Raw genomic sequence first — 26,998 nt, 5'->3', positions numbered from 1 at the left:
CACATGCTCTGTTCTCGGTGCTGCCATCATGAAAGGGGTATAGGTGGCACAAGACTCGCATTCGATAAGGTGCTACATAAAAGACATCCATAAGAGATGGCTGAATGGAATTGGGGATAAAATATTATCATATAGAGAATTGGTTAACCAATAGAAGGCAGATAGTTGGGATTAGTGGGTGTTTCTCTTGTTGGCATCAGTGGTGAGCGGAGTGCTCAGGGGTCACTGCTGTGTCTGATATACATTAATGATTTGGAAGAGAAGTTTGAATGTAGTGTATCTATGTTTGCTGATGACACTAAATCGAGTTGAAAAGCAGAGAGATATGGACAGGTTGAGGGTCTGGTGAATGAATGACAAAGATAGCAAATGCAAGGTCATCCATTTTGGAAGGAAAAATTATTTAAATGATGAGTGATTACAGACTGCTGTTGTGCAAGGGACCTGGGAGTGCTTGCGCGTGAATCTCAAAAGATCGGTTTTCAGGAGCCACAAGTAATCAAGAAGACAAATGGGATGTTGGCCTTCAAAGTTGGAAGGAACGAATTTTAGAGCAGGGAGATTTTTCTCTAACTATACAGAGTATACAAGAGACTAGATACGAGGTGCAGCTGAATCCGTAAGATAGGATAATGCAGTCACATCAACAGCTGAATGTTGCAAACTTAAAAGCATTAATTCTTATAAAGGCATTCACTTGGTATCCTTCCTGGACCCAACACACAAATGACATCATGAAGAAAGCACATCAGCTCCTCTATGACATCAGAAACCCTGATAAATTTCTACAGATGTGTCGTGGAAAGTGTCCTGACCAGCTGCATCATGGTCTGGTATGGGGACACCATACTGCTGAGCATAAAGCCCTGCAAAAGGTAGTAGACACAATCCAGGACATCACAGGGAAACTCTCCCACCATTGAGAACATCTACAGGGAAAGCAATTATCAAGGATCTACAGCACCTGGCATACACTCTGTTCTCGCTGCTACCATCAGGAAAGAGGTATGGTGCCACAAAACTCACACCACCAGGTTCAGGAACAGCTGGTACCTGTCCACCCTCAGACTCTTGAACAACAAACTCAATCAGGAACTTATTTAAGGGCACTTTATTGATTTTTTTTCTATTTCTGTTTTGCACAGTTTGTTACATTTCTTATTTGTTTACATAGGTGTACAATGAGTCAGGTTTTTTTTGCACAACCAATAAGTGGCATTTCCACCTCAACCACAGGAAAAATAATCTCAGGGTTGTATGTGATGTCATGTATGTACACTTGACAATAAATCTGAAATCAATTAAGCTGATTCAGGGTAAAGTAAGTACGGGTTATTGGAGGGCTAGGAAAACTCAGCAGGTCAGGCAAAATTTATTGGGAACAAGAATCAATATTTCAGAGTAAGGACCCCTCATCACAGAAGGTCAATGACTCAAGAGGCCAAACTCTGGTCCCTCACACATTTGGCATAAACCACCAAGCTCCTCTACTATTCCCTGCCATTTTATCACAAAATGAACAGGCTGGTGATCTGAAATTGCTGAATCAACTCTCCTGATGTCTGTAATGGACGTGGATAGATCCTGGAGCTAACATGGGACTAACAGTTCATCAACACCTGACTGTATATATATATATATATATATATATATATATATAAATTAAAAATCAGGAAAAAAGGCACTTCTCAAGATCACAATCCACATACATACTCACAATACACAACACAATCACATACAAATATATATAAAATAAATATATATAAAAATTTTGGAAATAATTTACTCGGTTACGGGATATTGTTCATCGATCTCACAGGTTGCGGGAAGAAGCTATTTTCCAGCCAGGCCATCCTGACTTTAATGGTCCTGTACCAGCAAACAGTATCTGACCTAGATACTGTGTCCTGGATTGAAAGAGCCCTCAATAGTTCTTTGAGCCCAATTTAAGCAATGCTTCTAGTGAATGTATTCAGGTAGGAAGCTGATGAAGACCCAGGCCCGAAATGTTGGTTAGTCTTTACTTCCTGTAGATGCTGTGTGACCTGCTGAATTTCTCCAGCACATTTATATATTACATTTAAGCTTATAATGTTGCCTTTGTTTTGTACTGATTTCTTTCTGTATTTTTTTTTCCCTGCTGTACTATGTATGGGTTGACTAGCTGGACTGCCTCCAAAACAAACTTTATCACTGTTCCTTGGCATATAAACTTGAACTATAATCTTAGAAAGCTGGCTGTAACTCAATTAAAGGGCAACTTCATAAGAGCAGGGAGCACTGATCGAAGTGGTGATGCACACACGGCACAGGTATTGTCGGTAGGCATTAATGCTGTGTTCAGCATGAATCTGCAGCAGGGCCATTTGTCTTGAACGGCAAATCAGAGGGCTTGGGACTAATCACACTTCCACTGCATCACCTGATAGGCATGCGCTTTCTCCCCAGTTAATCTGACCATTTCACAGCCACTGCCACAGAAGTCAACTTTTCATTCCTAAAGAAGGCAGAACAGAACTCCAACCTACTGATTCATTCATACAGTAACATTGCATTAACATCCCACCTCACCCCCAAAAAGAAACAGAAACCAGAGAGAAGAGAGATTGGTTTGGGAAGGGAGTTCAGAGTTCCCAAGAGGTTTTCAAGCAAATAAGACACCTCTGAAGTCCGGCTTTAATTAAGAAAGAGTCTTTTAAATTACTGTATTGTACCAACCTCTACCATCACTTGGGTAATGCATTCCAAAAAAATGTGCAATTGCAATAAATGAGTGAACAACAAATCCAACAAACAGCAATGAGATGATGGCTGGTCAATGAACAGCAGTGATGTTGAATTTTTAATTTAGAGACACAACATCTTAACAGGCCCATTGGGCCCATGCCATCTAATATACCCATATTAACCTTCTAAACCCCTGTACATCTTTGGGATATGGGAGGAAACTGGAGCACCAAGAGGATACCTACGGGGACATGGGGGATAATGTACATACTCCTCACACGCAGAGGGGGATTTGAAGCAGTGTCACTAGTGCTGCAATAGCATGGTGCTGACCACAACTCCACCAATCCTTGCGAGAATATTTCTTGGCCAAAACAGCACAAAGTACTCCCCAGCTCTTCTCCTTGGTGCTTCTTTTGCACCTCATTTGAGTGACACATGGCTTGTCCACTGACTCAAACCCTGACAGCAGATGGTTCCTGCTCTGCTTTAATACACATGCGAGCCTAGTCATAACCTACCATGGGCTTGGGTTTCGTGACTGCAACCATGTTGGCCAAGGTGTCCTCTTCGTTCATCTGGCTGAAGACGTGAGCATCGTAGGCTACGGTTATAGAAACCTCTTCCATCATCTTGGATGCAATATGTTAAATGATCACAAATTAAAATAAATAAGACAAGCCCCCAAAGCACAGGGAGTGCTGGTAAGAGAGTGAAGACTCCACACTGCATCCAATTTCAGCTCCAAAACTAGCTGTGGTGATGAGCTAAAAAAAAAAATTGTTCTTTTTCCACTTGAAGCATGGGCTACGGGTCGGACTCCATTACCAGCAAGTGCTCAGAGCCCCATTGGTGGAGGATGAAGCTGTTGCAAAGTCTGACCTGTTAACTATCGTGCTCTCTCCCTCTCTCTCTCTCCTGTGCTTGATCCCGATTTTCCACAACCATTCTGGTAGTCAGAGAGTGATGAAATGTGACTTAATCTCTCGAGCTGCTGCACACCCAATGAAAGGGAGATCCTCAACTTCGTGCTGCTGATCACTTCCTGCTTGTTTCTGTCAAAGCATGAAGTAGCGGAGGGAGAAGAGGCTGGTACAAGGCTCTTTCGTTACCTCAGTGGCTAGACCATTCCTTGGAGACTTGTAGAACAGTCAGAATTTCGAGAGTGGCACCTTGCTTATTTGAATTTGAATAGGTTTCTAGGGCAGCCACTGTGGAGGCTCAGCGGTTTCAGAAGGAAGTCCTCTAACGTGCTCAACTCTTGCACTCAGACACTACGAGTTTCTTCGTGAACAGTCCTGACTTTTCAAAAACAAAAGTACACAGCCCAACCGCAAGGCAATTCACTTCGAATGGGGTTGATGGGGGAGGGGAGCAAAGAAACAGACAACTATTTCCTGGTTCAGATGGCATCCTTCACAGGTGCCCTGTGGATTTTAGGCTCGAGCATTTCCCGTTCAACCCAGCTGACTGGTTCTTATAAGTTCTCGCAAGTCCCCCAAGAGAGGAGCAACAGGTTCTACAGATGAAACAAGTTGTCTCAAGCTTCTGGAATATTTTGACTTTCACAGCACAAGGAACCTGTTCCACAAACCACACGTCTCTCTCTCTCTCTCTCTCTCTCTCGTCCCTCCTGAGAGCAGACTGTAGCTTGTGCACTGTAAACCAGGAAGCAGCAATAATTGAAGGGAGGCTTTAGCCGCCCTGCATTCCTTACCAATTCACGTGCTTTCTTTCAAGGAGCAGCTTGTTTCAGTCCATTGGTTCCTGAGGGCAGATTAATGAGCAACAGGGGTGGGTGAGTCATGACCATCCCTGCCTCACAGCCTGAAAACCAACAGAGTTAACGCTCCTTACTCTAGTACAGAGAAAGGGGCGCAGAGAAACCCATGTGAGTTGCAGCAGACGTTAATTAAGTGGCATGTTATCACTTTAAAGATGTTTGGGGTGGAGAGATGGGACAGGGTATTGTTCAATGCAGGCTGAATTGTAAGGAGGATCTGCAGTTCGCTATGGACTGAATAAATGAAGACTGTGCAACTATTGAGTGTATGAATGTTGTACATTTTGTAATATTTTGACAGCCAGGGAAGAATTTAATTGTAACAAGGAAGCTCTCAGCAGCTCAGCCCATCACACAAACTTCCCTCAACTCCATCTACATCTTCTGCTGCGCAGGAAAGGTAGCCAACATGCTGAAGGACCCGTCACACCCCAGACACACTCTCTTCTTCCTCCTCTCATTATGAAGAAGGCTCAAATGTGAAAGTCTGCACCAACAGGTTTAAAAGCAGTTTCTTCCCTTCAATCATCAGGCTCCTGAAAGTACCCCACAAACAGTGTTCTCATACTGCCCTTGCTTGGTGCTAAACAGATCTTTAGAGGTAAATATGTCCTTTATGATCAAGGGTGTCAAAAATTATGGGGAGAATGTGGTTGAGAGGAAAAATAGATCAGCCATGATTCGAATGGTGGAGCAGACTTGATGGGACAAATGGCCTAATTCTGCTTCTATGTCTTATGGTTTAACATTCAAGTGAATAATTCATCTCTGCTTCCTAATGAGATCCGATGACAGTCTAATTCTCCCTGTAGTGTGACCAAAAGGAAAAAAAAACATACAAATTTCATGCTGCTGTTATAGAATAAGTTAATACAATTATGGAATAAAATAATCTTAAGGGGCAAGGTTAGATTGTGGGGGTTTAGGTATTAGTTTAGGTACACTTCATAAACAGACATCTCAGTATCTTTTCACAAAAGACATCTATCTCATTTAAAATGCAAGAGCTTTGCCCAAGTGTGGACTCCATGAAGACGGACTATGAAAACTTCATAAGTAGATGTTAATGGGACTGATGTTGTAGAATTGAAACGGACTGTTGTCTTTTGCTATTAAAACTGCTATTAAAACTTTTGCTATTAAAACTGATGCCAGCTTGAAGTCTGTGTTTTAAGAGGGGTGATGTGGTTTTTGCAAACAGAGAAAGAGAGAGACAGAGAGAATCAGTTGACTGCATCATGTTCATGGTGAAGGCTGCAAAAAAATTGGGAGACTTAGTAAAGACCCATTGAGTTCCAAGTTCAGCCTCTTGTGATCAATTACAAGAGGATGTGGCTGGTTAATGTGTTTCTCCTGAAATTGGGGAAAAAGAACTCTGTGGTAACCTGGAAGAAGAGGTTATCTTTTGGAAAACTCAAGAGGGGGCAAGTTTCTTAGGCAAGATTCTTTGGCAGGAAACTGAAGTGGCTGATTGAAGGAGATCAATTTGTCTGTTTCTAATGAACAACAAATGTCTCTCTCTGGAACCAACAAAGACCTTCCTTTGCGGTAACAAATTAAGTTAAAGCACCAGAAACTGGTGAAGATAATAAATGTTAAATTCTTTGCACAATATGGAAAACTGCTCGATACCAGTGAATGTGGAGAAGTGAAAAGTGAATGACTGGACAGTGAAACAAAGAACTTTCCTGAAAACATACACATTACATATACGTGCATTTAGAATTAGAAGGGGGTTGTTAATAGTAATACCTGTAGTTAAATATTAATCTTATTATATGAATAAAGAAAATTAAAAACTTTTTGTTTAAGTAACCATTGCCAGGTGTCAGTGGAAATGCTGCATTTATTCATGGAACTCAGAGCACACAATGAACCAGGTTCCTGACGAAGGGCTCAGGCCCAAAAAATTGATCATCTTTAACTGCCTATTGATGCTGCATGACCTACTGACTTTCTAAAGCAGTGGTTCTCAACCTTTTTCTTTCTACTCACACACCACTAAGTATTTCCTATGCCATTGGTGCTCTGTGATTAATAAGGGACTGTGAGTGGAAAGAAAAAGTTTGAAAACTATTGTTTAAATCGAATCTAAATGACTCGTTATGTGCACCGTTTCATAACTCCAAAGGAAATGGGCCAATGATATTTTTAACTCAAGTAAAATATTTCAGTAACAATTGGGTCTAGAGCAGTGATTCTCAACCTTCCCATTCACATACCACCTTAAGCAATCCTTGACTAATCATAGAGCACCCATGGCAGAGGGAATACTTAAAGTGGTATGTGAATGGAAAGAAAAAGGTTGGGAACTACTGCTCTACAGTATTTCTGTGTACTGCACTTGACACCAGTAACTGCATATTTTCATGTTTAACACCCCAAATCTTGACCTCTGTCCCTCTGGTAACCATTTTTCATAACAGAGCTCAGAGCACACTGTTCCCAAGATAATGAGCAGCATTTTCTGTGGGCAACTGTAGCAATCAAATGCCAATGGGCCGGTATTTCAAAGTGTGTGTGCATCAGTGTAGAAGCGCCACATGTTTGACAGCTATTTGTTGATTTTTTTTTAAACTTTCCAATGGTGGAATCACAGAGCTTAAAGCTGGGACATTTCCCCAGCCCTGCTGTGTTTTATAATCTGTTGGCACAACCTGATACACGGGCACATCCTCAATTTGCTTCACATGAAGAACTGCTGCTGGGATCATAGAATAAGAGTTTTGGAGAATTAAACTAAGCTCTTTGGTCCAACTTGTCCATGCTGACCAAGTTGTCTACCTGAGCTAGTCCCATTCGCCTGCATTTGCCCTGTAACTCTCTGAACTTTTCCTATCCATTTATCAGTTCAAACGTTGCATAAATGGTCTCTGCCTCTGCTACTTGCTCAGGCACTTGTTCTACAAACCCATCACCTTATCTGAAGGAAGTACGTATAAGAGTACATCTTCTCACAGCTCACGTTACATGCAGCAATCAACAGACTCCCCCAGTCTCACAACCACTGCACCAAGAACAAGGGCTTCATATATGCAAACCCATGGGTATAGTGGCCCTGAGGCAAGTTCCAACATTTTTATGCTGCTTTCAAATTGTTTCCATTTATCTGGTTTTTTTTTTGTTTCAGCTAAAAAATAACTTTTCAAACTATGCAAAAGCTTTATTAACTTTTAATAGTTTGTGTAACTCAAAACTCTTGTGCCAGAAACATGAATGCTCCATTTGGAGTCAGCTGTCCACAGGTGAGTCTTCTTTTGATCCTCCTACATGAATGGGGATTAGGCTTGCTGCCTCCACCACTTAAATCAGAACCACCTTTGTCCAGGATATTCCAATGGGAGACCTCTGTAGTATAAGCATGGACCAAGTTCCCAGGTCAGTAGCAAGCAATGTTTCACTAACTATAAAATCCAGGTTGGCATTCTATTCAGTGTCAGGAAGGTGAAGTCACTGGGTTATAGGAAAGCATCCCATAAGACTAGTAAGCATAATTAAGCCATTCACCAAGTCCTGGCCTCCACAGCAGTCTGTGCCAATGAATTCCACACATTTACCACCCTCTGGCTGAAGAATTTTCTCATCTCGGTTCTAAAGGGGTCTCCATAGGTCCACATTCTGACTACTTTGGGGTAAGGAGAGACCAAATAGAAGGAGATAGGGGAAGAGAAAGGGGAGGAGAGGGGGAGGGGAGGGGAAGGGAAAGGGGAGGAGAGAGGGAGGGGAAGGGAAGGGAAAGGGGAGGAGAGAGGGAGGGGAAGGGAAAGGGGAGAAGAGAGGGAGGGGAAAGGGGAGGAGAGAGAGAGGGGAAGGGAAAGGGGAGGAGAGAGGGAGGGGAAGGGAAGGGAGCAGAGAAGGAGGGGAAGGGAAGGGAGCAGAGAAGGAGGGGAAGGGAAGGGAGCAGAGAAGGAGGGGAAGGGGGTGAAAGGGGTAGGGGAATGGAGGAGAATGGGGGGAGGGGAATGGAGGAGAATGAGCGGGAGGGGAAATGGGAGGGAGAAGAGGTTGATTTATGCAGTTCCCTTAATTTCATGGCCAATAGTTTGAACAGCATCTTGACATTTTCCTTTCTCTTACAGTCAAAGAGAGAAGCCCTTTGACCTGTCATATCCATGGGAAATATCAACCAACATTTGCACTAATTCTACTTTAACCCAATTTCTTTTCTCCCCATACTCCCTGGATTCTACTTCCCCCAGACCCAGCCCTTTGCCTGTGCATCTTAGAGTGGCCAATTAACCTCATGGCCGGCACATCTTTGGGATATGGGATAGAACTTAGGCACCCTAGGGTGAATTCATGCAATCACTGGGTGATTGTACACATTCAGGATTGAACCCGGATCTCTGGGGCAGTGAGGCAATGGTTCTACTGGCTTAAACCTCTGACTTCAACAACTTCTTCTTACCGCCAACCTCTGCTGGGAATCAAGCTTTCACTGCTGACAAAAAAATTCAACCAATATCTGGATCTGTACATGAGACTCTGCCTCAAGAAAGCAGCCAACATTATAAAGGACTATCATCACTCTGGTCAAGTCCTATTCTGGCTTCTTCCTTCGGGCAGAAGTAGATGCCAGAAGTCGAGCAGTTCTCAGTTCACCCCTACCATCTGAACTATGACACCACTCCAGGACCAGCAAACATCTGTCTGCGCAACCAACTCAGCACTTTATTTGTGCTTCAGGCCTAATGGGAATGTTTATTTTCTATTTCCTTCCTTTTTCTCTTCAGGACCTATTAATTATAATTGTATTAATGTAATTTTCATAACTGATAACCTGCAAGACTTTCATTGCATCTGTACTTAAGTATATGACAATAAACTTCATTCATCAGGTCCTATTCAACAGTGGCAATAGCTCATGGTTTAACAGAGGGATCTGGGAATTCAGATACATAATGCCCTGAAAGTGGCATCACAGGTAGATAGGGTCATAGAGTTTTTGGTGCATTAGCTTTATAAATTGAAGTATTGAATACAGGAGTTGGGATGTTATGGTGAAATTGGATAAGACATTGGTGAGGTTAAATTTGGAATAATGTGTGCAGTTTTGGCCACCTACCTACAGGAAAGGTAAATAAGATTGAAAATGTGCAAAGAAGATTTACAAGGACGTTGCCAGGACTTGAGGAACTGAGTTTACAGGGAAAGGTAGTACTCAGTAGTGGAGAGAGTAGAGAGGACAAAGTTCCTTGGTGTTCACACAACTTGTGACTTAGCATAGATATCCAACATCTCCTCACTTGACAAGAAGGTGCAACAGTGACTGCACTTCCTGAGAACACTGAAGCAGGAAAGGCTACTAACCACCATTATGTCAACCTTCAACATGAACTCTATTGAGAGCGATCTGGCTGGCTACATCACAGTGTGGTACTATTGTTACAGAGAAATAGATCGGAGGACAATCCACAGGACCATAACAGTGGCAGAGAGGATCACTGGAGTTTTCCTCCTCGCCCCCTCACCACCCCCCCCATCAATGTGATCTACCAGGATCTTTGTCTGAAGAGGTCACGCAAAATCATTGAGGACCCTTTCCACCCTGCACACATCTTTTAGTTGCTCCCATCAGGGAAGAGATACAGGAGTATCAGAGTCAGTACCACCAGGCTGAGTAACAGCTTCTTCCCACAGGCAGTGAGAATGCTGAATGACCAAAGGAACTGCTCACACTAACCATCTGAGACTCTCACTTGTAAAAAGCAATATTTATTTATTTTCATAGATACAATACTTGTCCTGCATATGTATTGTTTGTCTGTACATGTGTTATGTCTGGTTGTGTGTCTGCGTGTTTTAATGAGACTGGAGAATGCTGTTTTGTCGTGTTGTACTTGTACAATCAATGGACAATAAACTTGACTACTTGTAATATTAACCAATGTTCAGAGTGGAAAGCAAGGCCAGTTCTTGAGGACCAAGTTGTTTGCATGGCTCTTTTTGTTTAATAGAGGTGCCATTTGGCTCTTTTTGTTTAATAGAGGTGTCATTTGGCATATCCAAGTGGGACAGGTTACAGGGTCTATCCACACACAAGAATTCCATCCAACTCTCCCAAAACTCTCTGACCTCCTCATGAGAGGGAAAGTACCAAAGACCACAATACTACACAGAGGTATCAGAACAATAATCCTGGCAAACCTGTTGTGCTCTGAGTGAGTTGCTTATTTAAACAAAATTGTGGTGCATTTAGAGATGAATGTTTACTCTCTGAAGCATTCAATCTGTAGGAACAGTGAGTCCTTACTGACTCCAGACTGTGTTGTACACAGTGGGACCTATTACTGGTTGCTGGGATACAAGAAAGCCTGCGGGAATAGGAATAACAAATCCTCATCCAGAGGGATTGGCTGAGAGAAACATCATACCTTGTTCATTTTTTGAAAGATAAAATGTCAAAGGAATAATTTCATCATGAAGCATATGTAGGCAATGGGAAAAAAGCACAAAAGCAGGGCTGGTGTTGTCAGTTGGAAAGAAACCCACGATCTGTACACACACAGAATGCAATGGAATACAAATCTCTGAAATTTGGGCAAGCAACCACCAAAAATAAGGACACTTTGGATATACCTCATGGCTTTGTAAAAGTCATTGAACCCTAATTCAAGAACCGCCCTGTCTAATACAGTAACAGGATCAATGCATCCAATTCAGGGGAGAATAAACTGCTGAGGAGGGAGATCAGAAAGCTGATTGGTGCTGATCAACATGGCAACACTCACATCAAAAGTTTGAGGAATAGCTGAGTCATTAACTAACTTCAACAATCAGGAGATGGGCACCTAAACCAGGAGAGAACACAAACCTTGACCCCTAAAACAGTAGGGGACATGTAATATTGGGCACCTAATCCGGCAGGGCTCTCAAGACTCGGCATTTAAAGCAGGAGGGGACATGAAACACAGATACAAAACACAAGATTCAAATGCCTAAACACAAAACGAAACAGGAGACTCAGACAAATAAACACGGGAAGAAATATGAGACTCTCACATCCAAACACAGGAGGAAACACGAGACTTGCACATCCAAATAAAGAGTGGAAACGTGAAGGGTATTTTAATCTACACACTGATTGGAATGATGATGGATTGTTCAAGGTGGTCAGGGGGAATAAGCGAAGAGACAGGTCAGCAGATGAACAGAAACAGATATTCAAACAGCTGATCCATATTCCTTACCAGGAGTGTATCCCAATGAGAAAGAGGAATTTCTTGAGAAAAAGCACATTCTGTCATTAACAAAGGAGTCTTGAGATAAAATTATGTTGAAAAGTAGGGCATACAGAGTGGCAAGGGCTAGTGGTGGGGCCAATGAAGTATTGCAGATCAAAAACAGGCCCCGCAACTCAACTTATTCATGCTAACCAGGTTGTCAACTTGAGCTAGTCCTATTTGGTCGCATTCAGCTCATATCCCCCGAAGCTTTCCTATCGAGCTGACCGTCCAAAGATCTTTTAAATGTTGCAACTGCTCACTGGCAGCTTGATCCACATACCCATAACCTGTGTGGGGAAAAAGGTGTCCCTCAGGTCCCTTTTAAATCTCCCCTCTCACCTTGGGTCTATTCCCTCTAGTTTTAGTTATAGTACCCTGGACACTATTTATCTTGTTTACATCCCTCATGATTTTCTAAATCTCTATAACACTGGCAAAGCATGGCAAAATCCTGCGAGCTCTTAGCAGATACTCTCTTTTTTTAACATTCAACCATTCTGATCTGTTCTCCCTGTACTTTCCAAGTCCTAATCAATCTTTCCATTATAATCCTATACTTTGTAAATATTTACATGACTGCATGTAAAGCCTGAAGTTATCCATCAGTCTGCTTGCAGAAGAACCTTTCTCACTCGAGGAGATGTTTTTTGACAAATAAACTTACCCCTCAGCCTGCTATGCTCCAGGGAAAAGTTCAAGCCTATCCGATCTCTTCTTATAACTTGCTCGCTAAAACTGGCAACGTTGTGAATCTTTACCTTATGCTCAGAACCACAGAATCATAGAACAATACACCACAGAAACAGGCCTTCAGCACTTCGAGTCCATGCAAAACTATATTCTCCCTTGTCCCACTGGGTAGCACCTGGACCATAGCCCACCAGACCCCTCCAAACCATGTACCTGTCCAAATTCTTATAAAAATTAAAATTGAGCTTGCATTCACCACTTCATTTGGAAGCTTGTTCCACACTCCAACCACTCTCTGTATAAATATGTTCCCTCTAAACTTTTCCCCTTTCACCCTTAAACCATGTCCTCTGGTTTATATCTCACCTACCCTCAATGGAAAAGGCCTACCTACATTTACTCTGTCTATCCCCCTCATAATTTTAAATACTTCTATCAAATCTCCCCTCATTCTTCCTGAAGTCCAGGCAACATCCTAGTAAATCTGCACTCTTTCAATCTTATTAATGTATTTCCTATAGTTAGGTGTCCAAAACTGCATACAATACTCCAGATTTGGGTTCACCAATGTCTTGAATAATTTTACCATGTCAACTCCTATACTCAATACTTTGATTTATGATGGCCGATGTGCCAAAAGCTCTCCTTACAACCCTATCCACCTGTGACACCTCTTTCGGGGAATTGTGTATCTGAATTCCTAGATCCCTTTGTTCTACTATGTTGCTCAGTGCCCTACCATTTACTATGTCCTTTCTTGGTTGGTCTCTCCAAAATGCAACACCTCACACTTGTCTGTATTAAATTCCATCTGCCATTTTTCCAGCTGGTCCAGATCCCTCTGCAAACTTTGAAACCCATACTTGCTGTCCATAACACCCCCGATCGTTGGGTTATCTTCAAATATGCTGATTCAATGTTACCACACTATCATCCAGATCATTGATATCGATGACAAATGGTTCCAGCACCGATCCCTGAGGCCCACCATCCAGTCTGAGAAGCAATCATCGCTACCACTCTCTGGCTTTTCCCGTGTTCCCAATGTTGAATCCAGTTTACTACCTTATCACGAATACCTAGTGCCTGAACTTTCTAACTAATAACCTCCCATGTGCGACCTTGTCAAAGGCCTTACTAAAGTTCGTTAAGACAACATCCAAAGATTTTACTTCATCAACTTTCCTGGTAATCTTCTTGAAAAATTCTACAAGATTGGTTAAACACAACGAACCATGCTCAAAGCCATGATGACTATCCCTAATCAGTCCTGAATCCAAATACTTGTATACCTGATCCATAAGAACACCTTCCAATAACTTACCTTCTACTGAAATCAGGCTCAATGGTCTAGAATTTCCAGGATTACTTTCGGAGCCTTTTTTAAACAATGAAACAACGTGAGCTGCACTCCAATTTTGGATCCTGGCACCAGGGAGGCAACATACCATCCAGGATACCCAATCAATTCCACAGAATCTCTCATCTGTCCCCCTAAGTATGGAGTCCTCTATCTCTACAGCTCACCTCTTCTCCTCCCTTCTCTTAGCCACAAGGCCAGACTCTGTGCCAGAAACCTGACACTGTGGTTTGTGCCTGGTAGATCAACCCCCCATGCAGTATCCAAAATGGTATACTTGTTATTGAGGGGCATGGCCACAAAGGTGCCATGAACTGGGTATCTGCTCCCTTTCCTTCTCCTTCTCCTGTCACCCTCCTACCTTCCTCCTGCCTCCCTCCTAGGTGTGACAGCGTCCGACTTCAGCTCCAGTTCCCTAACTCTGTATGTAAGGAGCTGCAGTTGGATGTACTTCTTGCAGATGAAATCATCAGGGATGATATTGGCTTCCCTAACAATCCACATTCTGCAAGTGAGCATGTCCTGCCCTGGCTGCCATTCCCACTATGTATGAAATAGAAAAAAAGTTAGAAAAATCCTTCCTTTCCTTGCCTCAACTCCTGCTCCTTCTCCTCAGCCTCTGTTCGCTGAAGCCTCTTGAGCCAAAGCCTCGATGTCCCACTCCCATCCTGAGCCACTTACACACTAGCCGCTCCTCACCAGCTTGATAATGTCTTTTCAAGAGCTGGGTGACTCAAACTGCACACAATAGTGTAATCTCACTATTATCATGTAGTTATAACATCATGTCCGACTCATGCAGTGATGAAGGGAAGCATTGCACACACCTTCTTCACTACCCTGTCTACATGTGGCTACACTTTCATAAAACTATGTATGTGTTCCCCTCAGTCTCTCTGTTCTATAACATTCTCCAAGGGCCTATCTGTCACCGTGAAAATCCTCTCCTGGTTTAACCTACCAAGATGCAACACCTTGTACTTATATGAGTTAAATTCCATCTGCTACTCCTTGGACAATTTTCGCAATTCACCTGGATCCTCTTGTAATCTCAGAAAGTCTTCCTCGTTGACCACTAGATCAGCCATTCTCAATCTCTTTTTGGCTATTGCTTCCCGAGGACTCTCTGGGCCACACCTTTATAGCGTCAGCGATCAGGACTGGACTGGGGTTTGAGTCCTGTAAGGAGTTTGTATGCTCTCTCTGTGTGGGTTTTCTCCAAGGGCTCTGGTTTCCTCCCACTGTTCAAAACGTACCAGGGGTGTAGGCTAATAGAGTATAAATTGGGTGGCATGGACTCTAGGGCCGAAATGGCCTGTTACTGCACAATATTAAATTAAAAAATTCCCTGTGAAGCAGTCAAATTTTGATTTCTTCTGTACTTCTCTCCTACAGACTACATAAAAAAAAAATAAAAATATTTATCAGGTGAAAACAAGGCTTTTTCTTAAATGTGCAGTGGCCCAGGGTGGGGGGTGGGGGGAGGGGGGAGGTGGTGGTGCGGCGTGGGTCTCTGTTGAGAATGGCTAACCACTGTCTTCCACATTGTTAATATAGAAGCAAAACAATAGTGGTCCCAGCACTGATACCTGCAGTACACAAATGGACACAGGCTTCCAATCTGAGTAACAACCCTCCACTTCCACTCTCTGTCTCCCACCATCAAGCCAATCCTGTATCCAATTGGCCAGCTGTGATTCCATGTGATCTGACCTTTTGGACCAACTTAACTTATGCGTCCTTGTAAAAAAGCTTGCTGAAACCCATGTAGATAAACACCTACCAGCTGCTCAGTCCTAAAACTCAATTAAATTTATGAAACACAATTTCCCATCTAGAAAGCCTAAATGGTCCTTGCCTTTCCAAAAGGTGGCTGATCTGTCTCTCAAAATACTTTCCAGTAATTTTCCCACAATTGATGCTAAGTCACTTTGGTTTGCAGAAGGACTGAAATGATTTTAGACTCTATCAGCAAAATTCATTGGGGAGAAAATTAATTTTGGGAGAAAACCCTGTGTAATATTAAAATAAATGGCAATTGTTTCTTTGGACATACAAACAAGGAAGAAGGTGAGTAAGGCAAATGTGGGACATCCAGACAATGAAACTGGTGAATTAATAACAGGAAACACAGGAATGAAAGATATGCTAAATCAATTTATTTTTGTATGTCATGGAGAACATGTCAAATATCCCCAAGATAACAGATGGGCTACGTTCAAATAACAAGGAAGAACTTATAAAATTCCCAATCCCAGGGGATAAAGGATTAATGCAACTAACAGGGTCAAAAGTGGACAAATCACCAGGATCTAATGTCCTGTACCTAAGGGTTCTGAAGGAGGTGGCTGCAGAGATAGTGGGCTTGATGGTTGAAATGTTTCCAATCTCAATAAACTCTAGAAGTGTTCAAAAAGATTGGAAAACAGCCAATGTGACTTTCTTGTTCCATAAGGGAGAAAAACAATGGGCTAGTTGGCAAGATGCTCAAGTCAAAAATAATAAATAAATAAGCATTAGAAAAGCTGAATACAAACTAGTCAATATGGTTTTATGAAAGTTGCTTAAATTCTTTGAGGATGTGACCAGGAGGTTGAGAGAGGGGAACTGGTAGATGACATGTATTTAGATTTTCAAAAGGCATTTGACAAGGTGCCACATATGAGAGTTAGGTGCATACATTAAGAGCCCAAGGTGCTGAAGAATCTGTGTTAGCATGGATTGAATAAAGATTGTCACATGGAAATCAGAGTGTTAGAATGGATGAGTCCTTCTCAGACTGGAAGGATGCAACTGTGGAGTATCCCGAATTGGTTCTTGGCCCTGAATTGTTTACTATTTATGTTAATGACTATAGGAAGGAAGGAATTGTGAGACTTCCAAGTTAACCCATCATACAAAAATAGGTTAAGGGTATGTCATGATGAAGGCATTTGATTCAGCAACATAATGAGTGAGTGATTGAGTAAAAACCTGGCAAGTAGGGTTTAATGCACAGAAGTGCACTTTAGCAAAGGAATCAAGAGGCTGATGATTATCTAAATGGAGAAACTGCATAAGTTCAGAGGAATCTAGGCATTCTCCTGCATGAAATCCAAAGGGTCAGCAGGCAAGTTCAACAAGCAGTTAACATGAGTCTTTATGGCAAAAGGGTTGAGGTTTAAATATCGGGAGACTTTGTCATACTGACAAGGTCACACCTGGAATACTCTGCATGGTTCCTTGGACCTAATAAAGGATGCAGTGGCATTGGATGCAGTCCCAAAGAGAATAACCTAGCTTCTACCTGGGATGAGAAGTCTATCAAGGGAGGATGGACAGTTTGGATTTATATTCCTTGGCATTTAGAAGTATGAGGGGTGACCATATTCCAACATACAGGATCCTAAAGTGATTTCACAAGGTAGATGTTTTCACTGGTGGGAGATCACAAACAGGGGAACATGGAGATAAAATAAGGGTCATTTAAAACCGAGGCAGGTAGAGATTTCTTCCCTCAGAGGGTGGTGAATCTAGGAATTTTCTGTCCCTAAGGGTGATGAAGACCAGATCATTGGATATATCTATGGTGGTGGTATATTAATATTTGACAGATTGAAGAATTAAGGGTTATGGAAACCTAGCACAGAAGAGGAGCAAAGGGCAATATAGATTAACTATGGTCGTGTTGAATGGTAGGGCAGGTTTGAGCAGCTGAGTGGCTTTCTGCACGGAGAAACTTTCCTGGACCCAACACATGAATGTCATCATGAAGAAAGTATGTCACTGGAGTTTGCAGAGGTTTGGTAAACTTCTACAAATGTGCAGTGGAAAGTGCACTGACCAGCTGCATCTTGGCCTGGTATGAGGGTACCAATATCTTTGGGCAAAAAGCCTTGGAAAACGTAGTGGACATAGTCCAATACATTACAGGCAAAACTCTCCCACCAACGAGAAAATCTACATGGAAAGGTGCCATCGGAGAACAGCAGCAGGCTCCACCCAGGACATGCTTTGTTGTTGTTGCTGCCATCAGGAAAGAGTTATAATCGCCACAAGTCTTGTACCACCAGGATCAAACAGTTGCTACCCCTCCAGCAGACTACCAAACAACAAACTCAATCAGAGACTCATTTTAAGGAATCTTACTGTGCACATTATTTATTATTGAATATTTATTTTCTATATTGTACGTCAGTGTGTTTACATTTTGTTCTTTGATTACATTTCTCTATTTTCCCAATCTTTTTTCAGTACAGTTTTGTTTTGCATTATTGATAGTAGATATTCTGCTTGGTCCGCAGGAAAAAAGAATCTGAGTTGTAAGTGATATCATGTATGCACTCTGACAATAAACCTGAACCTTGAACTAAACACAGAAAAAAAAACCCTCCCTTTGCAACTCTGTTCTTCCGACCCCATCGATCTCTTACCATAAATGCAAGAGATTCAGTAACTGTCCATTAACCTCTTCCCTTCTCACCATTCAGACACTCAAACAGTCTCTCCAGGTGTAGAAAATATTCACTTGTGGTGATGCACATTCTTGTAGCGGCAAAGTGGCCCTGCTTGTTACGCGCGGTCGGCAGGGCAGCCGTGGCAAGGATGGTGGCGTGGGACATTCTCTTCTGGTCCAGGTGCTGAATGAGACAAGGCTTCAAGGCTGCAATGCAAGATTCAAATAAAGTCAGTTGAGCTCGCTCACAACACTCTTCATTGGTGACCCCGATGAGTCTCCGTGTCCTGAAGACTCGAAACAATGGAACAAGCAGATGTAGGTGCCGTTGCACTGAAGCTGCCGACTTTCTGGACGAACAGGCCTGCACTTGATTCGGTCAAGCGGAGGCCCAGTTCCAGATTTGACGAGATACTTCCACATCATCAGCTCGCTTGACCAGGAAGCCATCTCCCGAGTCGATGACCTCATTCAGGTGCCGCCAGAGGAAGGTAAATAGATGGCTCTGAAAAACTTCCTCATTAGCACGTATGGCCTCTCAAGGCAGAAGCGAGCAGCCAGGCTCCTTCACTTGGATGGTCTCGCCGATACAACCCCTTCTGCCCTCATGGACGAGATGCTCACATTAGCGGAAGGACACAAGCCCTGCCTCATGTTTGAGCAGGCGTTCCTCGAGCAGATGCCAGAGGACATCAGGCTCCTCTTGGCTGATGCTGACTTCAGCAACCCTTGGAAAGTTGCGGCGCAGGCGGATGTTCTCTACCATTCAAAATGCGAAGCCATGGACTCCATCAACCGTGTTTCATGGCCACCACCAAGGACAACGCCCAAATCTAGTCCACCACGTGAGCAGGCTCCACCCCCCCAGAAGACGGAGATGCCTGATCCAAAATAGTGTTTCTATCACCAACGTTGGGGGGTGTCCACTCGCAAATGCTGCCAGCCATGTTCATTCCTGGGAACTGATGTGGCCAGCTGCCATTAGTGGCTGCAGAGGCTGGCTAACCAAATAGCCTTCTCTACATCTGGGTCATCATCTCAGGCCACAAGTTCTTGGTGAACACGGGGGCAGAGATTATCATCATACCCACCATGGAACTCAAGACGTGCACGAGACCACATGGCCCTTCCCTTCAGAATGCCAATAACACCACCATCCAAACCTTTGGAAAAAGACAGAATCCAGCTTCAGTGGACAAACCCCTGCTCAGTGCAGATTTTCTCCAGGCCTACTCCTTGCTCATCGATCTCCAGTGCAAATGGTTAGTCCACGCTCAGACTTTCCACATTGTGCCCCTTGGCAGATCAAATGAACTGTCCACCTAGCTCTCTTCTGTGGAGACCAAACATGGCCAGTACAGCCAGCTCCATGCAGACTTTCCCTCCATTCTGTGCCTAAAGTTCATGGCATCCAACACCATATTGCTACCATTGGTCCACCATTGCATTTATGGGCCCGCCGCCTGGCCCCAGACAAACTTAACCTCACCAAGGAAGAGTTTAGGTACATGGAGGAGCTGGGTATCATCTGTCATTCCGATAGTCCATGAGCCTCACCCCTCCACTTGGTGCCTAAGTCCACTGGCAGCTGGAGGCCCTGCGGCAATTACAGACATCTCAATGATGCAACGACACCGACACCCAATTCCCCTCACCCAGGATTTTGCAGCGAATCTTCATGGTGCAAAGCTTTTCTCCAAGGTCAACTTAATCCGGGGATACCATCAGATTCCCATACACCCAGACAACGTCCAAAAGACCGCTACCATCACCCGTTCAGCTTCTTTGAGTTCCTGTGCATGCCGTTTGGCTTGAAAAATGCAGCACAGACCTTTCAGTGCCTCATGGATATGGTCGGGAGAGACTTGCTTTTCCTTTTCATCTACCTCATCCTGGTTCCGTCAGCTGTTCACTCACCTTGCACTGTTCGGCCTCACCGTTAATCCAGAGAAGTACCAGTTTGACCTCATGGAAATAGACTTTCTGGGCCACAGGATCACCCCAGCCAGCACCACTCCTTTACCAAACAAAATTGAGGCCATCTGGCAGTTTACCAGACCAATGGCACTGAAGGGCCTTCAGGAATTCATGAGCATGTGAATTTCAACAATAGGTTCATCCTTGAAGCAGCCAAGATTAAGCGCCTTCTCTTCATGTTATTGTTGGGCTTGTCAAAGGAACTTCAATGGAAAGAGAAGGCACACAGAGCATTCGAACAGACTAAAAGAAGCTCTGCCCCACACTATGATGCTGGTGCACCCAGAGATGGATGTACTGACGGCCCTCACCATGGATGCATCCAACAGGGCTGTGGGCGCTGTCCTGGAACAGTACGTTGATGGCTCGTGGCAACCCCTCGCCTTCTTCAGTCAACACCTGGAATCAGCCAAGTTGAAGTACAGCACATTTGACAGGGACTATTTGCCCTTTACCTGGCCATCCGCCATTTCCGTTATTTCCTGGAAGGACGCCCATTCACTGTTTACACCGACCACAAGCTGCTTACTTTTGCCTTCGCAAAGTCCTCTGACCCAATGGTCTGCCTGACAACAGAGACACTTATTCTATGTCTATGAGTTCACTGCTATCCAACACCTGTCAGGAAAGCACAACGTGGTTGCTGACGCACTTTCCAGGCCTGCAGTCAATACCATGTCTCAGGGCATTGACTACCATGACAGAACAGAATGACCCCAACAGAATGACCACAACAGAATGACCCCAAGACACTCATTTTCAGAACAGCAATCATCGGATTGCAGCTCCTAGACCTTCAGCTTAACGGCAACAGCACCATACTCCTCTGCAACATTTCCACTGGCAAGCCCTGCCTCCTCATCCCCACCCAGTGGAGAAAAACGGTTTTCAACTTAAACAACGGTTTATCGCACCCCTCCATCCAAACAAAAGTGCGGCTAGTATCTACAAAATTTGTTTGGCACAGCCTACACTAACAGGTCACTGAGTGGGCGAAGAACTGCAGAGACTGCCAGACGTCCAAGATCCAGTAACACACCAAGCACGAACTCCAACACTTCGATAGCCCAACACAATGGTTCCAACACATCCACCTAGGCAAAGTCGGGCCACTGCACGTCTCCTGGGGATCCCACTACCTACTCACAGTGATGGACAGATTTACTCACTGTCAGGAGACCATATCCCTCCCAGATACTTCCACAGGAACATGAGCCAGATCTTTCCGATTCACTTGGGTCTCCCATTTTGGTGTCCCGGCAGAGGTTACGACTGACCAGGAAACACAATTTACCTCTGCCCTGTGGACACAACTCTCCAGACTCCTGGGCACCCAGCTCCACCATACCACAACTTACCACCCTCAAGTCAATGGACTAGTGGAGTGTTTTCACTACCACCTCAAATCAGTGCCTTGATAGGCACAACTGGGTTGACAAGCTATCCTGGGTCCTCCTAGGCATTTACACAGTGCCCAAGGATGACCTCAAGACCTCTTTGGCCAAACTAGTCTATGGAGAGACCATTGCAGTGCCTGGACAATTCCTTCCCCCAGCAATCAAGCATGACGCTGACACAGTCGTCCGTCCTGCAAACTACCCCCTGGACTTGTTCTCCTGTGAGTATGTGTTCATGCGCAGGAGCACACATAGAGCTCCCCTTCAATGACCTCAGCGCTGACCATAGGTTTCAGATTTGAAATGTGCAGTTTTTCTCCCTCTCTAGAAGTGTTTCCTTATCTTCTGAGAATTTCTAACATTTTCTCCTTTTTAAAAATGTTTTAGACATACAGCATGGTAACATGCACTTCTGGCCCATGAGCCTGTGTCCCCCAAATACCCCTATAAGTTTGGAAGGGCGGGAGAAAACCCATGCAGACATGGAGAGAACATACAAATTCCTTACAGACAGCGGATTTGAACCCTGGTCACTGGCACTCTGATGGCTTTGTGATAACCACTAAAGAAACCATACTGCCCTTGTTTCAGACTTCCATCATTTGCAGTTATTTGATTATTGATATGTGACATGGACACTGAAGCCAGGGATCAGTTGCCTAAAGAAATTTCGGCATAAAAATGACCCGATTAGAAACACAAGGCTCAGGCAGTTAATCACTGCAGAAAGTACAAAATGCCATGTACCAAAATAACATAACTTAAGCATGGAAACAGATTAGTTTTAATACAGTGTTTAATAACTTATCCAGAAATACAGAAACTGCAGATGCTGAAATCTTGAGCAAACAAGGAGCTGCAAAGGAACTCAGGGGATCAGCCAGCATCCATGGAGAGAAATAGTGAGTCAACATGTTTGGTCAGGACCCCTTATTGATAAAATGACATGACCAGAGTCACAGACTGCCCATTTCCACCTATGGATGCTGCCTGACTCGTTGAGTCCCTCCAGCAGCTCATTGCATCTTTTTAAAATAACTAACATTTCTTCCAACCTAGTCGACTACACTTGCTCACAACATGGTCTACTCTGCAGTGGAGAGGTCATAGCCGATTGGGTGAGTGGTTCACAGAGGACCTGCACTCAGTCTGTTGAGTGACCTCGAGCTTCTGGTTGCCTACCACGTTAATTGCCCATGCTGACCAGTTTCTCCAATGTTATAACAAGGCCTAAGGCAGGCTTGAGGAACAATAGTCCACCTGGGCCTCCTGCATTTTTCTGGATATTGAATTCACCATCCTAAAGTAGCCTTCTTTTTCTGCCCTTATCAGGACTGGACATTATGCTTTAGTTCAATTCTTCTTTTCCTTCTAGTGTAGGCCGACAATATGGCATGGTAAACAGCCTTGAAATTATCACCCTATTATACAGGAATATCATTGCTGTATCTGACCCGACCTTGTTGGTTTTCGTGCAGTTGGATAATCATGTTGAGGAACTTTGGGGGACATCCGATGCGCTCTAGTATTTGCCAAAGCCCTTTCCTGCTCACGGTGTCGAAGGCTTTGGTGAGGTCAACAAAGGTGATGTAGAGTCCTTTGTTTTGTTCTCTGCACTTTTCTTGGAGCTGTCTGAGGGCAAAGACCATGTCAGTGGTTCCTCTGTTTGCGCGAAAGCCGCACTGTGATTCTGGGAGAATATTCTCGGCGACACTAGGTATTATTCTATTTAGTAGAATCCTTCTCCATTAACAATGGCGTGAAGCAAGGCTGTGTTCTCGCACCAACCCTCTTTTCAATCTTCTTCAGCATGATGCCTGAACCAAGCCATGAAAGACCCCAACAATGAAGACGCTGTTTACATCCGGTACCGCACGGATGGCAGTCTCTTCAATCTGAGGCGCCTGCAAGCTCACACCAAGACACAAGAGAAACTTGTCCGTGAACTACTCTTTGCAGATGATGCCGCTTTAGTTGCCCATTCAGAGCCAGCTCTTCAGCGCTTGACGTCCTGCTTTGCGGAAACTGCCAAAATGTTTGGCCTGGAAGTCAGCCTGAAGAAAACTGAGGTCCTCCATCAGCCAGCTCCCCACCATGACTACCAGCCCCCCCACATCTCCATCGGGCACACAAAACTCAAAACGGTCAACCAGTTTACCTATCTCGGCTGCACCATTTCATCAGATGCAAGGATCGACAATGAGATAGACAACAGACTCGCCAAGGCAAATAGCGCCTTTGGAAGACTACACAAAAGAGTCTGGAAAAACAACCAACTGAAAAACCTCACAAAGATAAGCGTATACAGAGCCGTTGTCATACCCACACTCCTGTTCGGCTCCGAATCATGGGTCCTCTACCGGCACCACCTACGGCTCCTAGAACGCTTCCACCAGCGTTGTCTCCGCTCCATCCTCAACATCCATTGGAGCGCTTACACCCCTAACGTCGAAGTACTCGAGATGGCAGAGGTCGACAGCATCGAGTCCACGCTGCTGAAGATCCAGCTGCGCTGGATGGGTCACGTCTCCAGAATGGAGGACCATCGCCTTCCCAAGATCGTGTTATATGGCGAGCTCTCCACTGGCCACCGTGACAGAGGTGCACCAAAGAAAAGGTACAAGGACTGCCTAAAGAAATCTCTTGGTGCCTGCCACATTGACCACCGCCAGTGGGCTGATAACGCCTCAAACCGTGCATCTTGGTGCCTCACAGTTTGGCGGGCAGCAACCTCCTTTGAAGAAGACCGCAGAGCCCACCTCACTGACAAAAGGCAAAGGAGGAAAAACCCAACACCCAACCCCAACCAACCAATTTTCCCTTGCAACCGCTGCAATCATGTCTGCCTGTCCCGCATCGGACTTGTCAGCCACAAACGAGCCTGCAGCTGACGTGGACTTTTTACCCCCTCCATAAATCTTCGTCCGCGAAGCCAAGCCAAAGATACAGGAATATACAGCATGCAAGATACACCAGTGACTCACCCTATCAGAAATATCCCCTTTGCACCTCATTAACATAACTTGGGTTTACAATCGACAACGAGGGGGTGCGAATGAATCCAGCAGGAACAGAAGGCATTCACAAGGCCCCATACCCAACCAACAAATCAGAATTACAGTTCTTCCTAGGATTTGTTAATCACTACAGAAAACATATCCCTAATATGTCTACACTATGAAGCCCGCTGAACCAATTACTCAAGAAAGGTCAAACATGGTATTGGAACACAGAAACTAAAAACACAGTCGATTAACTAAAGGAAATACTAACGTCCAATAAAAAAGTTGCTGATCCACTATGACCCTAGTAAAAAAGTTACACTAGCCGTGGATGCTTCACCAGTGGGACTAGGAGTGATACTATCTCAAATCACAGAAAAAGGTTAGCAACCAGTAAGCGTATGCTTCATTAATACTAACCACAAGCAAACGCAATTACACCCAACTAGAAAAAGGATTGACAATCATTTTTGAGGTAAAAAAAATTCCACCAATATCTTTATGGAAAAAAATTCACCCTGATCACGGCCACACAAAGGTATAGCTGTGGCCAGAATTAAAAGATGGGCCATGCTACCAGCGGCATATAACTATGATATAAAAGATAAACCAGGAACACTCAACAGTCATGCAAATGCCTTATCACGCATACCACTACCCGAGACAGAACAATGGACAGCGGAGGCAGCAGGCATCAACCAAGAACAACTTCAATAACTGCCCATTACAGCCCAGATGATCGCAAAGGAAACCCAAAAAAAGGCCACATTAAGCAAGATCCTATACTTTACCCTTAATGGCCCAAATATGGTCATTCCAGAAGATCTAAAACCTTACCACACATGCCACCATGAACTATCAGTCAAAGAAGGATGTTTATCATGGGGTACCCATACAATTATTCCAGCCAAATGGCAAACTACCATGTTATTAGAACTGCACCATAACCATCTGGGAATGGTACGGATGCATGTCTGATGGTCCTCCATAGAGAGGGACATTGAAACAACAATGCAAATTATGTCAGTCAATGAAGCTAACCCATGGAAATGGCCATTCAAACCCTGGCATCGGATTCATGTAGACTTTGCAGGACCATTCGTGGGTGAGACTTTCCTAATAGCTGTGAATGCACACTCCAAGTGGCCAGTAGTTTTACAGATGAAAAATACCAAAGCAGATCTCACGATTGAGTGTCTACGAGCTATCTTTGCCACTTATGGATTGCCTCATGAATTAGTTATGGACAATGGGCCTCAATTTACATCAGAACATTTTTAAAAATGTATGCGTGACAACAATATCAGACATATTTTGTCCTTATGTCTGCACCCTATCACCCAAGTACTAATGGGGAGGCAGAACGTTTGGTACAAACATTCAACAAAGCAATGAAAACCATAAAACTTCTAAAAGCCTCCTGGACACACAAAATTGCAGATTTCCTTTTGGGATACAGAAACACACTCCAGCAGAAGTAATATTTGGCCGCAATCTGTGGACCAGCTGTCTAAAGTTCATCCAGACCTGGGACTCCGGCTGAAAAAAACAGCATCGCCACAGACCTCACCTAGAATATTGGAAGTAGGCGAGAGAGTTCTGGTACAAGATTATAGGCAATATAAACACCCATAGGAGTAATCTTACAAAAGTTGACACCCCTGCTCATACTCTGCTCGAGTGGGGGACAGATTATGGAAGTGACACATTGACCAATTACGAACATTGACTGACACCAAGGTCCATGAACTGCCTCGTGAACAGGAGGAGGTGGAATCAGACCTGCTGTGGCCTGCCCCGACCATCCCACCCCTCAGGAAAAGTGGTGGTGGGGGGAGAGACGGCAGGGATGATCGCAGAGCCAAGCAGTCCAGTGAGGAGTCCAGTAACTGAGACATGCAGCTAGGAGGGCAGTGAAGATGGGCAGTCGTCAGTCAAGACGGGCAGTCGTCGCCAAATTGACTGCCGACCTGGCTATCCACAGGTCCCAAGCAAAGGCCAGCACAGCAAACCACGCCGAGGCGGTTCAAAAGAGAAAGAAGACCGCTTGAACACTTTAAGGACTATATTCCCTGATTATTATTAAATACTTTCCCTTTTTATAATTACTCATGAGATGTATTCTAATTCTCACTTGTAGTTCTGGGCCCGATGTAATCTTATTAGTTCGAAGGGGCCCAGTCAGCATTTACTGCACGGGGGAAGGGGGTGGGGGGGGAAGAGTGTTGAACATAAGCCCACCCTCTGCTGGACATCATGACACCCACATCATGATGTCACCCTTCCAGTATATAACCCTGTGTGTCAGGACTAATAGAAGTAAGGGATGAGAAAACATCACATCTCTGAGTCTTAATTGTGTGAGTGCATACACAACACTATTATACAGGAATATACAGTA

At 44.1% G+C, this 26,998-nt stretch overlaps 1 protein-coding gene across 16 annotated transcripts in view; it reads right to left on the bottom strand.

Moving 5' to 3' along the window:
• Window positions 1-26,998, bottom strand: part of rabgap1l (RAB GTPase activating protein 1-like) — a 458,975-nt gene that overhangs the window by 56,191 nt on the left and 375,786 nt on the right. Inside the window, exon 1 of one of the 16 annotated variants that reach the window (XM_069937575.1) lies at window positions 3,249-4,052. The exons of the other annotated variants lie outside the window; for them this stretch is intronic. Coding sequence (XP_069793676.1) covers window positions 3,249-3,359 — 111 coding nt within the window. The 5' untranslated portion in view covers window positions 3,360-4,052. Of the gene's footprint in view, window positions 1-3,248; window positions 4,053-26,998 lie in introns of those variants that run through there. 16 annotated transcript variants of the gene reach the window in all.

This window comes from Narcine bancroftii, chromosome 5 (genome assembly GCF_036971445.1).
Source record: "Narcine bancroftii isolate sNarBan1 chromosome 5, sNarBan1.hap1, whole genome shotgun sequence".
Lineage (NCBI taxonomy): Eukaryota > Metazoa > Chordata > Chondrichthyes > Torpediniformes > Narcinidae > Narcine > Narcine bancroftii.
Note: the sequence above shows the minus strand (reverse complement) of the source record. Positions and strands in the feature narration are given on the sequence as shown.